Source organism: Mytilus californianus, unplaced genomic scaffold (genome assembly GCF_021869535.1).
Source record: "Mytilus californianus isolate M0D057914Y unplaced genomic scaffold, xbMytCali1.0.p SCAF_15, whole genome shotgun sequence".
Lineage (NCBI taxonomy): Eukaryota > Metazoa > Mollusca > Bivalvia > Mytilida > Mytilidae > Mytilus > Mytilus californianus.
In genome coordinates this window covers 29,347,147-29,363,647 of record NW_026262637.1, presented here as the reverse complement: position 1 = coordinate 29,363,647, position 16,501 = coordinate 29,347,147, and the positions used below count along the sequence as shown (strand labels likewise).

The window sequence follows — 16,501 nt, the reverse complement described above, 5'->3', positions numbered from 1 at the left end:
TTCAAACTTGTCAGACACACATCCTTTAAATCGACATCATATTAATTACAATTATTAGGTATATATGTCATTTAAATTCGCAAATTCCTGAAACAAAATGTTAGCCCCCAATCATTCCATATTTTTCATTTTCTAAAATCATTGCCGGAAAGGTATTTTTTCCCTATTGATATCTCAAAATCAAAGCATATAGTGAATAGAAGGAACCTTTTACACATTTTATGTTTTACATAAGTAAAACAGAAATTCTAGATGTCCTGTGATGAATATATTAAAAGCAATTATCAATTTTAAGGACTTTAATGGTGCAAATAAATAATTTTAAAATAAGTGTAGACCAGTGTACAATGTAAAAAAAAAACTTACCACAATCAATCTACTTTCACTTTAGTAGGTGACTTCCATAGTATTGTCTTTTCGATAGAATACAAAAATATCAATGGTGAATATATATGATGAAATTGGTTATTTATAAAGATCCAGAGCAATACTCAGTGGCGGATCCAAAAGGGGGAGGAGGGTGGGAGGTGCAGGGGATTGACACCCCCCTTTTTATTGGAAAACGTGTCTTTTTCATGTGACAAATTGACAAAAAATGTTAAATAAAGTACTAGCACCCCCCTTTTGTCTGAGAAACCCTGGCTAGCACACCCCTCCTTTTCTCACAGTGTCTGGATCAGCCCCTGATACCGATACGTAGTACTCAACTATGGGTCATAATATAGGACGAAATACGTAACGTAAATTAAGGGTGAGGGGGCCATATGTCACGGCTAAAATTGTACATAGTTTTATACAACCTTTTGGCAAGTTACCACCATCCCAGCAATCAGTTACCACAATCTTTCAAAAATAACATGAACAGTAACCATTATCAACATACTTTTTTCACTCTCTATTTTCTAAGTAATGGACAACTGTTTAAGGTTAATATTTTACAGACTCATTGCAAATGTTAATAACCAAACGACGGCTGAGTAATGTTAGCCACATTTATTTAAAAACAAAGAAATTAAGAGGGAAAGATCTTACGGGGATTCCCCTCCGCCATATTGGGATCATGGTAACTTCAGTTATCATCATCCGCTTGTCAACAGTGATAGTGTTCTTCATATGATATTTTTTAAAGTTTGATTTTATGCAAAATCTTTAAAAATTGTAAATGGGCAACTTTATGTTCAGGTAGATAGTTTAACCATGGAAATTTTACAGTACTTATTAATGTTTTGAAATCTTCATGAATTCATTATGTCAGTTCGGTATTAAAGTGTCGCTGCACACATTACATACAATGTACATGAAGCAAAAGTGTCCAGAGATAAACTTGTTTATTGCATTGGATTGTATGTGCAATACATATTTAGTAAATACTCATCAGTATTCAGGTTGGAATCCTTTTATTCTGGCTTTATTAGAACACCATGTCAGCATTAATATTAACATAGCATATGATCATGATTTTTATGAAACCATTATTCCATTGTATCTACTAGAATATTAGTTACTATACATTGTATAGTATACAATCAATGCATTTTGAAAAATAAGACACTCTACTTAAATCTTACCATGTGGGTCCTGTCAATGGGTTAGGTACCACTTCAGGTTAAATTTGAATGGGAGTAAAAAAAAAGTTTTTTTTATACTTTTCCAAAATGAATTTTTTTTTTTACCAGTAAATGTATTGGATTTTTGTCAAAAATATAATATTGTTTTAATGCTACAGGTTGTCCAAATCCTAATAATTTGTTGGGATTGTTTACCACATAAAAAACATTATCAACCATTACTGTAAAGGAAACTAAATGAAAGAATGTAAGGCAAAATATGAGAAGAAAGCACTTCATGAACATCCATGAAAGTCAACATTTTGGAGAATTCCTGGACAAAGAGGCATAGGTCAAATAAAAACATGTATAGTCATCAACTATATTTTTTAATGACACTTTATTTCCTTTTAAGGCATGTATAGACGACAACTTAGATATGGTGGAGTTTTTGGTCCAGCATTCCGCAGATGTGGATGTATGTGACAATGAAGGGTGGACTCCTTTACATGCTACAGCTTCATGTGGATTTACAGAAATAGCCAGGTAAATATCTATGTAGATATTGGTTCCAATGGTAGATATTGTTTACAGGACAGATACATGTATATAACTGAATCGATAGTTCTCTTGTCATGACAACAATAGGAGTGTATGATAAGAGAACATTTTTTAGCCCTTGAAATACCTTGGGTAGAAAACTTTCTGGAAAGTTTTCTTGGCTTCTATAAAAGGGAATGATTTTTAATAATTGATCTGCAACTGAATAATGTTGAGTTGTAGCGAGTAAGCAATTTTTACATCCGCCGTGCAGCCACTTTCTGTCTGCAATCTTTTGAAATGTTATAACACTCATTGTACAATAAAAATTTTCATCAAACTTTTCATGGCTTCTATCAAGGGGAATGGTTTACATTTGGTCTGCTGCTTTATAATGTTGATTTGTAGCAAAAAGCTATTTTATATCCTCCGTCCAGCCCCTTCCTGTTTGCCTATAGTTTGAAATTTACAGCATCCATGCATTTTACAAGAAAAATTGTGTAAAACTTTTCTTGGTTCTTATTGAAGGGAATAATTTTATTTTTTTGTGTGCAGCTTGATTATGTTCAGTTGTAATGGGTTATCAAATTTGAATCCACCATGCAGCCACTTACTGTTTACCATTATTTTGAAATTTTACCATACTCAGTAAACAAGGAATATTTGCATCACATTTTTTCTGTCTTTAATGAAAGGGAATGGTCAGTTATGCTTCAGTATACATGTTACCTGATTGCATGAAGCAACGCAGGTCCAGACCCAGTATTGGTCTTGTTTTTTATACGACCGCAGGTAGTATTATGTTATGGTGTTGTCTGTGTCTGGGTCTGAAGACATTTTGGTTCGCAGACAATAACTTGAGTATAAATTCATGGATCTCTATGAAATTTTAGCCCAAGGCTCCATACCAGTAAAGGATGGTTGGGATTGTTTTTGGGATCTATTGTCCTTGTTTTTATTAAGGGCCAAAAACTGGTTGTATCATTTACACTTTTTCCTTTGGTAGAAAAAAACCACCAGAATAACAATAATGGTTACAAAATGATGTTGATCCATTATGACATTCACTTCCCTGAAGTTTATGTGTCCATGTATAGAAATGAGTGTCTTCTGTCTCAGGCTTATTGAAGTTCTGGAATAGATCTTTCATGGGCCATAGTACTGCAATAGTTGCTTTGATGTACTTCATAATGGAAGTAGTGTCATTCCTAGGTGTAGAATCTAGTTTGAAAAGTTTCTGATTCCATTTATGCTTATATTCTGATTCCAAACCTATCATATTAGCCTGATTTAGTTTATTTGTAGTTGACGTACATATTCTCTTGCTCATATCTTGTAAACTTGATTTTATTGACTTATCCCAGCTTTATTATACAATATTTCTCATTCACAAAATTGAAAATCTATTGTAAATAAAAGGTATTTAAATTTCCCAACCTGATATAGTGATATTTTTTCACCTCAGAACTATATATATTATACTGTTGTCTAATATTATTCATTGTTGTGTAAATAATAAATGTATATACCCCATAGGAATTTCATTGAGAAATACTGGTAAACAAAACTCTGGTCCGTTTATAATCTACCTCAGGTATTGTACAACCTGGTCCTTTAATTAGGACAGCCTATTTAATATTTAATTATCATTATATGGGTCAGGTTCACTTAAGACTAGGCTAGTTTTATTCATTTTAAAGGTACATTTATCTTGAAATTGTATACAAATGTGTTCTAATATCATTCTTACATTGTAAAATTGGAAATTGAAATATAAAGTTGTCTACATGTACCCTTTTTGATTTGTAAACAATTACAATTATTTTCTTTTCTTTGTTTGTTGATTAAAGTTAGATAGGGTAAATAAAGGAACTTTAAAGTTCAAGTCAAACACATTGAAGTTGCTGCATTTTAAGCACCTTTTTGATTAACTTTCAAATGGAACACTTCACGTTTCGGAATGTCAAAGTTGTATAAACATATTGCAGTTTTGGTAGATCCATGATGAATCACAGCAATCAATGAAAACACAGTTACATCTTTGTATCTTCAAGTTTTATCTTGTTTTATTTTTTTTCAATACATAAGGTGGAAAGCAAGCAAAAGAAAAGTCAAACTTATAAGATAAGGGATATATGAACAGTGAGAGAAACTCCAACATACTTTTAAGTTATTTATTATCCCATTGATTCAAGAAGATTGTTTGATGATATCATATGGATGAATTATGAAATACTATGATGTAGAAATACATTGTACATTTTAAGTAGTATATACTTTGGAGAAGTGCATGTACTATAAAGATAAAAGATAATTTATCAGTCAGATGCACAAGATAGATAGTATTTCCTGTTTCTAAATATAACACAGTAGAAGTGGTTTATTCATATGTTCTTTAAGTATACAGTTGTCCATAGTAATACATAAAGTATCATAGAATCTATCTGATATGTTTACCATGTTGACACTAAAGTACATTCAAGTTAACAAGAGTGAAGACTGGAATTTTTGGAGGGTTGTTCATGTGTTGTGTATGTCAATTTCAGCAGAGTTGCTATATACATGTAAATAAATGTATAGACAGTACAAGTATGATCATGTGTATATAAAAATAAGGAGATTTGGTATGATTTCCATGTTATCAGAGTTTCAATTCAAATTAATATTCAAATTATTAATGTACATGTATATAATCCTCATGATTCATTGGTAAATGTGAAGTTTTTGTGTTTTGGTCTGTTTTTCAAATACTATAAGTAGCAGGTCAATTATATTTGGTATATTGAATAATAATTGTAAGGTGTACATGTCTGTCTGACAGGATTATCTGACCTTGACCTCATTGCCATAGATATTTAAAGATGTTAAGTTTTATGTGATATGTAGTAAAACCTTTATCTTTAAGACTTTCTACATAAATTCAATGGTCAGTAAAGCAGGCAAGACATTTCAGCGTGTGCACTCTTGTATATTTTTTGTCTCGTCTCAAAAGTCGAAAAAAAAAGATAATTGGTATGCAATTGTATGAGCATTTGCACCTCTCATTTCCACAGACATCAATGACCCAGCCTGCCAACCAACATGGCTGACATGGTTTAAAATAGAACATAGGGGTAAAATGAAAGTGTTTTTTTTTCAATTTTCTTAAAACCGCTATAGATAGAGAAAATCTGATGGGGCAAAATGTTGAGAATGTTGAATTCTACCTACTGTTCATTTACATCAAAACTAGCAGATGACTTTTTAAAGGAGTTATTGCCCTTAATTTTTTTTCTTCATTTTCTTGTATTTTTGCCTTTTATTATGAAAAAATCCATTAGAAAGAGAGAAACTTTAAATAGAAAAAGTTATCAGCAAGACAAGATCTACAAATAAATCAAATGGCCAAAATTGTCAGACAACCTTTTATTGAAGTCATTGCTGTTAATGATGAGTTTTACTAAATATTAGTGTTTTAGTCGATTATCTCGAATACTATTATAGATAGATAGACATTCAAAATAGCAAAATTGATCAGCAAGACAATCTACAATTAAGACAACATGGCTGAAATCATCAATCATACTTTTTATCGGAGTTCTTGCTCTTTAATGCTGATAGCTGCCTATTATTAGTCCCCTACCGACTTAATTGAAGGGGACTTTAGGTTTGCACTCTGTCCGTCTGTCTGTCCATCCGTCAGTCCTGCATATCAGTTTTCCACACTTTTTTTCCTCGTGCTTGAAGATATTGAGTTGATATTTGGTGTATTGTTTAATCATGACAAGTTACAGATCAAGTTCGAATTTTGTTCTGGTCTCATGATTTTATGCAGAGTTATGGTCCTTGAACTTAGAAAATTCACTCAAATAATCAGTTTTCCGATTTTTTTTTTGTTGTGCTTGAAGATATTGATTTGATGATTGGTATATAGTTTTATCATGACAAGTAACAGATCAAGATGAATTTTGTTCCAGTCTAATGATCTAGTGCAAAGTTATGGTCCCTGGACTTAGAAAATTCACTCAAATAATCAGTTTTCCTCACTTTTTTCGTCATGCTTGAAGATATTGATTGGATATTTGGTGTATTGTTTAATCATGACAAGTTACAGATCAAGTTTGAAATTTGTTCCGGTCTTACGATTTTGTGGAGAGTTATGGTCCTTGAACTTAGAAAATTCACTCAAATAATCAGTTTTCCGCACTTTTTTTTGTCATGCTTGAAGATATTGATTTGATGATTGGTATATATAGTTTTATCATGACAAGTTACAGATCAGTTTCAAATTTTGTTCCAGTCTAATGATTTTGTGCAGAGTTATGGTCCTTGAACTTAGAAAATTCACTCAAATAATCAATTTTCCACATTTTTTGTTCGTCATGCTTGAAGATATTGACTTGATAGTTTACAGCATGACAAGTTATAGATCAAGTTAGCATTTTGTTCCAGTACAATGAATTTTTAACCGATAGGGGACTATGTATTGCCAGGCAATACTCACAGAATACTTGTCATATAAAAGATAGATAGACACTTTATGTAGCAAAATTGATTAGCAGTAGAAGATCTACAAATAAGTCAAATTTTGTTTTACTTTTTTTTGTCTTTTTGGCTATAGCTAAAACTAAAGAAGATAGATAGAAGGTTACAAGAGTGCAATTATTTGTAATGCCTTTTCCATGGGGTACCAGTGGTGTTCTATATTTTATTTCTCTAAGACTACAATCTAGAAAAAAATTGGGTAGCAGTTCCTGTTACTAGAAATGTCAGCTTTGCATAACAGCCAAAAAAAAATACAGCAAAAGTTAACTTAAAATGCAGTTGGGAAAACAATGTTGTTTTTTTTTCTCGCTTAATGCAAAAAGGCAAATAATTAACGTGCAGAAATTGAATATATTTTCTATACTTTGTAAAATATGAATTTGATTTTCTGGATTTTGTAAACCTATTTGGATAGCTGTCGATTAAAAGTAATTCTAATCCTGTATCATCCAATCAAAAGGCGTACAAGATTCTATTCTGAGTACCATCTTGGGGTAAACAAATAATTGCGCTCTTGAAACCAGAAACTTTAACACAAAAAATGATCAACAATACAAGACAATAAAAGAGATTTTTGTCATGAATTTTATTCTAATCTACAATGTCGGAAAGTGTCCATTTTTATACGTCCGTTTACGGGACGTATTATGGTATACTCTTGTCGTCAACATGTTTGACAATACACTAATAACTCAAAAACACTTAAACCAATTTTCACGAAACTTTGGTGAATTGTTAATATTTATTGACGTAAGCTCCCTTTTGATTTTTATAAATTTAAATTTTATGTTCTGAGTTATGGGATTTTATTCATAAAAAAGGTTGGATTTTCTAGTTTTCAGACAATAACTCAAAAATGCTTTCAGCAGTTTTCATGAAACTTTGGTGACTGGTTTATATCTATTAGAATAAGCTCCCTTTAGATTTAAATTTTTTTTTGATATGACATTGAGTAGTTGTGGAACTTTGTTCATTGAAAAAGCAACATGCGTATCATGCGCTCATGTCGCAGCTCTTTATTGAAGATGTACATAGACCAAGGTGAGAGATATCATTATTATTCTTAAGAAATCTTTTAACATTGATCTTTGTTTTATAATGACCCACACTAGAAACCTGTAAGGGTACATAGTTGTTTTATGAAATTTCCTATTTTTCAGATATTTAATAAAAGAAGGAGCTAACGTAGCTGCCGTAAATAATGATGGAGATCTACCAATTGATATTTGTGAGGATGAAATTATGGAACAGATGCTGCAAGAGGAAATGTCGAAACTAGGTATAATTATATTAGATTTGAAGGGGATTTTAGTTTTCATTAATCCAAAGAACTTATAAAGCTTCTAGCAAAGTATGCCTACAGGAAATGTTTTGCCTTTTTGACTTGATTTGTAGCAATATACCCCATTAAAAAAAAAGAAAACAGATAGATAGATGATATTTAAGTTAAGTAACCTGTTTCACAACTGACCACAAGATCACTAAAATGAAAGGGATTTTACTAATTATGAAATTTATAACATCTTATAGAAACCTTCTATGGTTCAGTGGCATTAACCTCAATATGGCAATATTTATTCAAACTTGAAATGGCCTTTTATAAGAAGGTATGGCTAATTGATAAAACACAATATCCATCTAGGCAGTGCAGTAGATTGTCTGTGAATTCTACATTATAAATTTTATATTCATTTTGATTTTTAGATTTTATGTGTATGATTTAGTTATAGGGCAATTTAGAATAAGTGTCTGGCTAGATAGATAATATATGTATGTCAGTATGTTTTACATATATTTTAAATGACTGGGAAATTTAAAATTATTCGTTTGAAGATTGACACATTGTTGAACTGATCTTTAACTCTTTGATGAACTGATAGTAAGAAATCTTGTTTGACATACAAAAAACAAAAGATATGTCAATAGAGATACTTTATACAGTTTCTACTTGATTAGGTAATCATACACTAGCTACTTGGCTAATTATGTTAATTAATAGTACATACACACCTCACAATGTAGGCTAGTAGGTACATTTTTGTGCAGAGTACAACATTCAAATGTAATGTACAAAGCAAATATTTTACCTGTGAAAAAAATTGGGAAACAATTAAATGAGATACTCAAGTAGACCAAATAAAGTTTTATAATGTCCTGAAATAAGCATGTGTACAAATGTAGCTTCTTTAAGTTTTATTGGAGAGAAGAGAAATTGGTTTTAATGCAGAGAACTATTGCCATTGAAATAAAGCATTTAAAAAATCTAATCTCATAATCAGTAAAATCACTGATTGTTTAGCTTAGCCTTTTTTTAGTTAATAAAGATATTTTGAAAAGAGATAAAGTTACAAAGTATGCATTCCTCTGTGTGTTACACTCTTAGGTTCAGTAATGCATTCCTTATAGGTAGAGTTACAACACACTGAAACAACAATTATGTGATATGAGTATAAGAAGGTAGCAGGGTAACCCATTCAATGATATAAGAACAATTCTCTGTCCCTATTGAATTGCATAGTAAGAAAATGTTCAGTTTCTTTATGATAAATCTTGCATTTTTTAACTTGGCCATAAACAAAGGACACATACAAGTTAATAGCTGCTAACATGTACCCCCAAAGGCATACTGCTCCCAGAATTGACAGTATTTTGTTATTTCTACAACAGATGGTTAGTTCCCATGTAAGGGCTTAATAATGTATAGGATATAAATATTAAGGAAGTAAAAGGTTAGGAAGTTCCTGTCCTTTATTTATGTTTTTCTAATGATGAAGAATATAATAAAACTAATATATTTATCTTGTTTGACAGAATCACTATTGTGCAATGTCTTTCAAAAAAAAAATTCCAAACTTTATTCCTTGGTAACTATGTTTAACAAAAAAACAGAACATCTACACTTGAGATATTTGAATATATCTTATAGTTTTATATAATCAGTAGTAATTAGCAGATCTTTAGACTGACTGAACCTAATGAGATACAACATTGGCAGTTTGCCTGGTAGAAAGGTCATTCACTTCAGGAAACACCCATTTAAGATCAAGTAGCTAAAATTTGGATAACATTATTTCTTTAATTTAACTTTCAATATGTTAGGCCTTTATTTACATTCAAGGGCAATTAATGAATGATATATTGTCAAATAAAATGATATGTTCTGACCTTTAACTCTTGTAATACAATGTAGTTTTGTTTTTACCTAATACATGAGGGTTATGGTTTTGTTCAGGTTTGAAGATATGACGAGGAACCTCAATGGCAGAGTGCTTTGAGTAGTATGTCTACAGCAATTACTAGCGTGTCTTGTCTTAGGTTATGAGTTCTACCCCATTCCTCCTCCCCTCCCTCATGGCTTGGTTACACTAGACTCCAATCTTAATTGACGATGATTGCAAGTTTTCCAAAGGAGGTACTGGTTCTCTCCTCATAAACAGACTTCTCCACCATTAAAAACTGTTGTTATGATATAGCCAAGAGCTCTGAAAGTGATGTTAAATACCAACAAATAAACAGGATATGATAAGGACTAGCGTCAGGATAATGGTATGATAAGAAATTCCAAAATTTGTACACTGGAAACCACATTGAATTGCTGTTCTTCATCTTAAGTATTGACTGTTAAAATTGTCATATTTTTCTTATTTTTAAATTTTACATTTCAAAGATAATTTTGTGTTAAATCTGTGTTGAAGATATTGATGCTGATGCAGCCAGACAAGAGGAAGAGAACCAGATGTTAGAGGATGCCAATAAATGGCTGAATAACAAGTCCGTCAAGGAGAAACGGCACCAAAAGACTGGTGCCACTGCTCTCCATGTGGCAGCTGCTAAAGGCTATATGAAAGTCATAAGGTAGGTCCAACAATCACACAATAAGACATCTATTAAGAAGATATGGCACCGAAGGACCACTTCCATTCAGTTTTGTAGGAAACACTTTAATAGGTTAAACAGTTCATATTTTGACCACAATTATCCACAGCGAAGAGACAGTTTTTATGGTATCTAAGTCTAAAGTTTTATTGAAACATCTTTTGTCAGTTACAATAGAAAAATTTTAATCAAGTGAGCTTTGACTTGATCAATATTTCTAAATTTTCTGCATTTTTCATATCCTTGAAATATATACTATATTTCACAGCATATATAAGGAATCTAGTCAAGCATACTAAAATAAAGAAAAAATTTCACCATAAACAAAAGCACACTAGATGAAAACACTTGTTATGAAAAAAAAACTTTTAACGTTGAATATAAGTGAAGGTGAATGGTATTTGTACTTTTATGAAAGACACTTGTACATGTTAAAGTGACAGTGAATGTTATTTGTACTTTTATGAAAGACACTTGTACATGTTAAAGTGACAGTGAATGTTATTTGTACTTTTATGAAAGACACTGGTACATGTTGAAGTGACGATGAATGGTATTTGTACTTTTATGAAAGACACTTGTACATGTTGAAGTGACGGTGAATGGTATTTGTACTTTTATGAAAGACACTTGTACATGTTGAAGTGACGGTGAATGTTATTTGTACTTTTATGAAAGACACTTGTACATGTTGAAGTGACAGTGAATGTTATTTGTACTTTTATGAAAGACACTGGTACATGTTGAAGTGACGATGAATGGTATTTGTACTTTTATGAAAGACACTTGTACATGTTGAAGTGACGGTGAATGGTATTTGTACTTTTATGAAAGACACTTGTACATGTTGAAGTGACGGTGAATGTTATTTGTACTTTCAGTGTTCTCCTTCAAGCAGGAGTTGATGTGAATGCTAGGGATAATGATGGGTGGACTCCTCTCCATGCTGCAGCACATTGGTGTCAGGAAGAAGTTTGCAAGGCTCTCGTCGATCATATGTGTGATATGGAAGTTAAAAATAATGCTGTAAGTCTTGAGTTTCCTACTTGGGAAATATACTAGAGAAAATTTAAGGGTGATGTGGCGAGTGATATTTGAAAGAACTTGAAAATCAAACAGAGGTTGTTAAATAAATGAAAACTATGAAATCTAATGAACAGTAACAGCAATAATTGTTCTTTTCTTGATTTGGATATTTCAGTTTCATATGGGAAACTCTATACTAAAATTTATGACCAAAGGGATGAGTTTTGGTCCCTATTGTTAATTTTCCTTTTTTGAGACTGATATTTTTTTCCTCCTTTTTACAGTGTGTATATTTCCCAACTTGTTCGCTTTGCCCATGTCTGTAATTGATGTTTTGGATTTCAATAATCAAAACCGATATATAACTGACAAATATTTTGTCAGGGATTTGGTTACCAAAAATTACTTAAAACATTTACAAATTTCCTTTTAGAGAAACAAAGACTAGGCTTTGAATTTTAGTTTGTACATGTAGAAATCGTTTTACAAATGGATATCATATCCTAATTTTTATAGGAATGTTGTTTATAGAGGTTATAAATTAACATATGATCTGTATAAACTTATTGTTACTTTGAATAAATTCATTTTTAATAACTTTATAGTAAGATCTTTGAATGTTGTCTTTATTGGTACTTACATTAGTTATATTTATAATATTTGAATACATAACTAACCTTGTGTTGCTATCCCAGTATAAACACTTATGGTCCTACATCCTGTCGAAACTTATATTTTGGCATAGCACAAGGTCATGTTTTCCTCAGACTGCTGATGACGTCTTTACTCTAAATAAGTATTGTGTACAGATATGTACTGATTGACATTTTTGTCTGAAAGAACATTGTTTATTTTTTAGTTGAAATTGGGCTTTGAACTAGCCATAAGTAAAGGTGAATTCTCTTAGTTCGGTACTGTTGATTGTTGGACAGAGACAAGTAATTATTTTAGATAGTTGTCTCATTGGCAATCATACCAGATCTCCCTATTTTTATACTAAACTAAGTTTCCTTTCTTGATAAGGAAGTTTTTAATTTGACTTCATTAAGAATCACATTTTGGAGGTTAGAAATTAAAGGATCTTTGCTGCCGACACTTTGTAACTTATTTGAGTATTCAAATTTATACAATTATTGTCTAGTTGTAAAGTACCTGTTAATGTAGAATACACTTTTATTAGAGAAAATATATTTAGCATGGATCCTTTTGATTACTATTTAATGTTAAGTTTTGAATTTTAGAATTGTGTAATTAATTTTTAATTTAGGAAAAGGTACATGTTTTTGTATGTTTTAACATTTGTATTGTTTATTCCAGGGTCAAACATCAATTGATGTAGCAGATAGTGATATAATTAAATTATTAGAGGAACTTAAGGCCAAGCAACAATCAGTAAGTTATAGTATACTTATATAATATATACAAAAGATAACAGATATTTCCAAAAATATTTGAAAGTATACCAGACCACACCAACCACCAACACCAAACCACACAAACCAACACCAGACCACACCAACCACCAACACCAGACTTCTATGTACAAACAAAAACAAACATGCATGTTCATCATAGTCTAACTTGGTACAAAATTATTGTAACAGTTCTTTTTACTTCATCCAGTCTTAGAATAGATAAATCTTTTGCGTTTAGAAGAGTGTAAAATTTAATCACATCAATCTGCAATACTGTAAATTTAAGTCATACCTTTCAGAATGGAGAATAAAAGATAACTTTATAACTTTTGATTATATATCAAGATATATTTCAACTGTTTGTATTATTTATTTTACAGTTGAAAGACAAAGAAAACGAAGACACTAATGAGATTATACCTCATAGGAACCAGCATGGGAAAAGAAGGTATGGACAAATTTATTACAACATGGAAAGGCTTTTCAAACTCAATTACAAGCACATGTGATAAAGATCAGTTGTGTCCCTTTATTACTATGACTTATAGAAGGGGACATAACTCTAAAAAAAAATATGTAAACACACTAAAAACTGGAAATGTTACTAATTAGCATGTAAGGTGTGAGCACATGTGCACATTAGAAAGGCATGCATATTTAAATTTTGATGTTGTGAATGTAAATTTGAGTTGATCCTGATTTTATTTAAACAACCTGGAATATTTTTGTAGTTTTTATTTTTCTATGTTCATCACTGTTTATCTATCTTCACAGTAATCAAATAGAAAGATTAAGGTTGTGTTTACATTGTATATCCTATATTCATATTTGGCATGTTTTGGGAATGTTTTTGATTTTGAATACCAAATCCCTTATTGTAACTGATATATTATTAAGATCTATAATTTTGTAATATTATGCTATTCCAGAAATAAAACAATAAAAAAGTCAGGGGAGGGACATTTTGCATACTCAAATGAGATGAGAAAAAAATAAAAAATTCTATAGTCATCACATACCTTAAATTAAGAGCATGCCAACTCTTATATAAGAGAAACTTTTCAAAAATAATTGTGTCCACATTCTGGTTATGAGAAATTTGAATTAAAGAGTGCTTACAATTTTAAACAAGTTCATATTATAGGACTTAGAATTACAAGTAGGTATTGCATATCAGTTGTCGTTAAACATAGTTCTAAAATACAAGGTCACTGATTGTGAAAGACAATATTTTCCTTTTTAAATTAAATGTTTTCAGTTGAAAGGGAAATTGGGACAGCTATTTCATAATTTGTTATATTTAAAATGTAATATTATAAAAGTACTTCACTCATTTATTTCATCAAAAAGGGGATTGTGTTTAAAATATTTAATTGGTGCAATCAGCTCTATATAGAAAAAAAAGATCCAAAGATGGAAAGTGAAATCATGATATCAGTTGACCTGTAGAATTATCCCCCATTTTTGCTTACTAATTTTTATATATATTACATGCTTTGTTTACAGCAGGAGTGATTCCCAAAGGTTTAGTTTACTATTTTTATTTTACACACTGATTCACATTGTGTGCTACTTAGATTTGTTAGCTTTATAATATACATATATCACAGAGCTTTTTCTTCATAGTTAGCTTTGTTGACTAGTTCCCTTGTAGTCTAGGTAATTAACAATGTTTGTCATCATCCAATGGCAATACACAACCTAAAACTAGTCGCAGTTTTATCATGACAGGAAAGGGTATTTACAAATTAATTTAGGCCCATTTATGGATGTATTAACTGAGAATTTGAAGGTGTATGCAAATGTCATAGCTCTTAAAACTCATCTGGCCCAAGGACAAATGTGAACTATTGACACCGCTTGGTGTCCTTTGTCAGTTTGCAAGTTCTTCTTCAAAAATATTCATCTCTTGTACATTATTGCCAATTGGAAACAAAGTAATTTTTAAGGTGTTTCTTATTTTGTTTTTAATTTGTTCATTGCAAGTATATTAATCTGTTGATTTAAGGAACTTAATTATGCACTGCACGTTCAGTCATGGTTCATTGACTTTGAATGTTTTACAAAGTTTACATGTTAATAGGATTGCCATTTTAATTTCAACATTTGCATTATAAAATCAAAATTACATCCAGGAGAGACATATCTCTGTGTAAATATTTTATTATTCTCTATGCAACAGGTATTAAACTGATTTTTGGTGTATAGTTGTAAATTGATAAGTTAGATGTTGCAGCTCATTTATGTGCATTTCTAAGATGAGATGAATGATACAGACACCTTTAAGGCAGCAGTTTAAAAAAAAAGACAAATTGTCTTTCCTTTGTTACAGCTAAACCTTTTATAAGTCATTATCAAAATCATGAATCTGACTCTAAAATTATAATTTACATAAATTATCTCCCTTGATGAGAAGTACTGACTCGCTGCAACAAAAAAGATTCAAGGAAAGAGGATTTAAACCCATCATTTGACATGGTTTTGTACTTTAAAATGGCAATGGTATTTATTTAGTTTTATTTCACAATTCTGGAGATTCATTTTGGGGAAGGGCAAAACTTTTAACTCTTATTCAAAATCCTGTCTTAGTCCATTACTTTTTTATGGAACATTAAATTAAAAAAAAAAACACCACACACACACACACACACAGTAAAATGAAGAACAGGCCAATATAAGTAATATATTAGAAGAGAAAACATTTTTAGATAGTTTTATTATGCCCCACTTAGGGGCATTATGTTTTTCGGTCTGTGCGTGCGTCCATCCGTCCGTCTGTCCCGCTTCAGGTTAAAGTTTTTGGTCAAGGTAGTTTTTTGTCTCGCCTTGACGAAGTCAAAAAGCGAGACATAGGTATGCTGTTTCCGGCAGCGGCGGCGTCAACAATGTATTAGTTTGTGATTAGGTCTAGTTCATGGTGAACCACTAGTGGTAGGTCAATGATATTTGGTATGCAGTTGTTTTAGCATTGGCACATCTCATTACCATGGAGATTATTTGGCCCAGCCCCCTCAGTCAAGGTCTATTGACTTTGAAACTTTTCATAGTTTACATGTATTAGTTTGTGATTAGGTCAATTTATGGGGAACCACTAGTGGTAGGTCAATGATATTTGGTATGCAGTTGTATAAGCATTGGCATATCTCATTTCCATGGAGATTATTTGGCTCCGCCCCCTTAGTCATGGTCTATAGACTTTGAAAATTTTGCTAAGTTAACATGTATTAGTTTGTGATTAGGTCAGTTCAAGGGGAACCATTAGTGGTAGGCCAATGTTAATTGGTGTTCAGTTGTATAAGCATTAGCACATCTCATTTCCATGGAGAATATTTGGCCCGCCCCCTCAGTCATGGTCTATTGACTTTGAAACTTTTGCTTAGTTTACATGTATTAGTTTGTGATTAGATCAGTTTAAGATGAACTGCTTATGTTAAGTCAATGATATTTGGTGTGCAAATGTATTGGCATTTGCAAGTCTCTTTTCCATGGAGATTATATAGCCCCATCCCTGATCATGGTTCATTGACTTTGAAACTTTTACATAGTTTACAATTTAATGTTTGTGTTTAGGTT

General features: G+C 31.4%; 1 protein-coding gene across 12 annotated transcripts in view; it reads left to right on the top strand.

Moving 5' to 3' along the window:
• LOC127725825 (protein phosphatase 1 regulatory subunit 12A-like) overlaps nucleotides 1-16,501 on the top strand; it is an 85,135-nt gene that overhangs the window by 7,417 nt on the left and 61,217 nt on the right. For 9 of the 12 annotated variants that reach the window (XM_052233119.1, XM_052233127.1, XM_052233129.1 and 6 more), the window contains exons 2-8: nucleotides 1,963-2,093; nucleotides 7,772-7,890; nucleotides 10,307-10,466; nucleotides 11,369-11,513; nucleotides 12,831-12,905; nucleotides 13,309-13,376; nucleotides 14,435-14,452. In XM_052233119.1, coding sequence (XP_052089079.1) covers nucleotides 1,963-2,093; nucleotides 7,772-7,890; nucleotides 10,307-10,466; nucleotides 11,369-11,513; nucleotides 12,831-12,905; nucleotides 13,309-13,376; nucleotides 14,435-14,452 — 716 coding nt within the window. The remainder of the gene's footprint in view (nucleotides 1-1,962; nucleotides 2,094-7,771; nucleotides 7,891-10,306; nucleotides 10,467-11,368; nucleotides 11,514-12,830; nucleotides 12,906-13,308; nucleotides 13,377-14,434; nucleotides 14,453-16,501) is intronic. The other 3 variants (XM_052233125.1, XM_052233123.1, XM_052233120.1) reach the window with 2 other exon arrangements.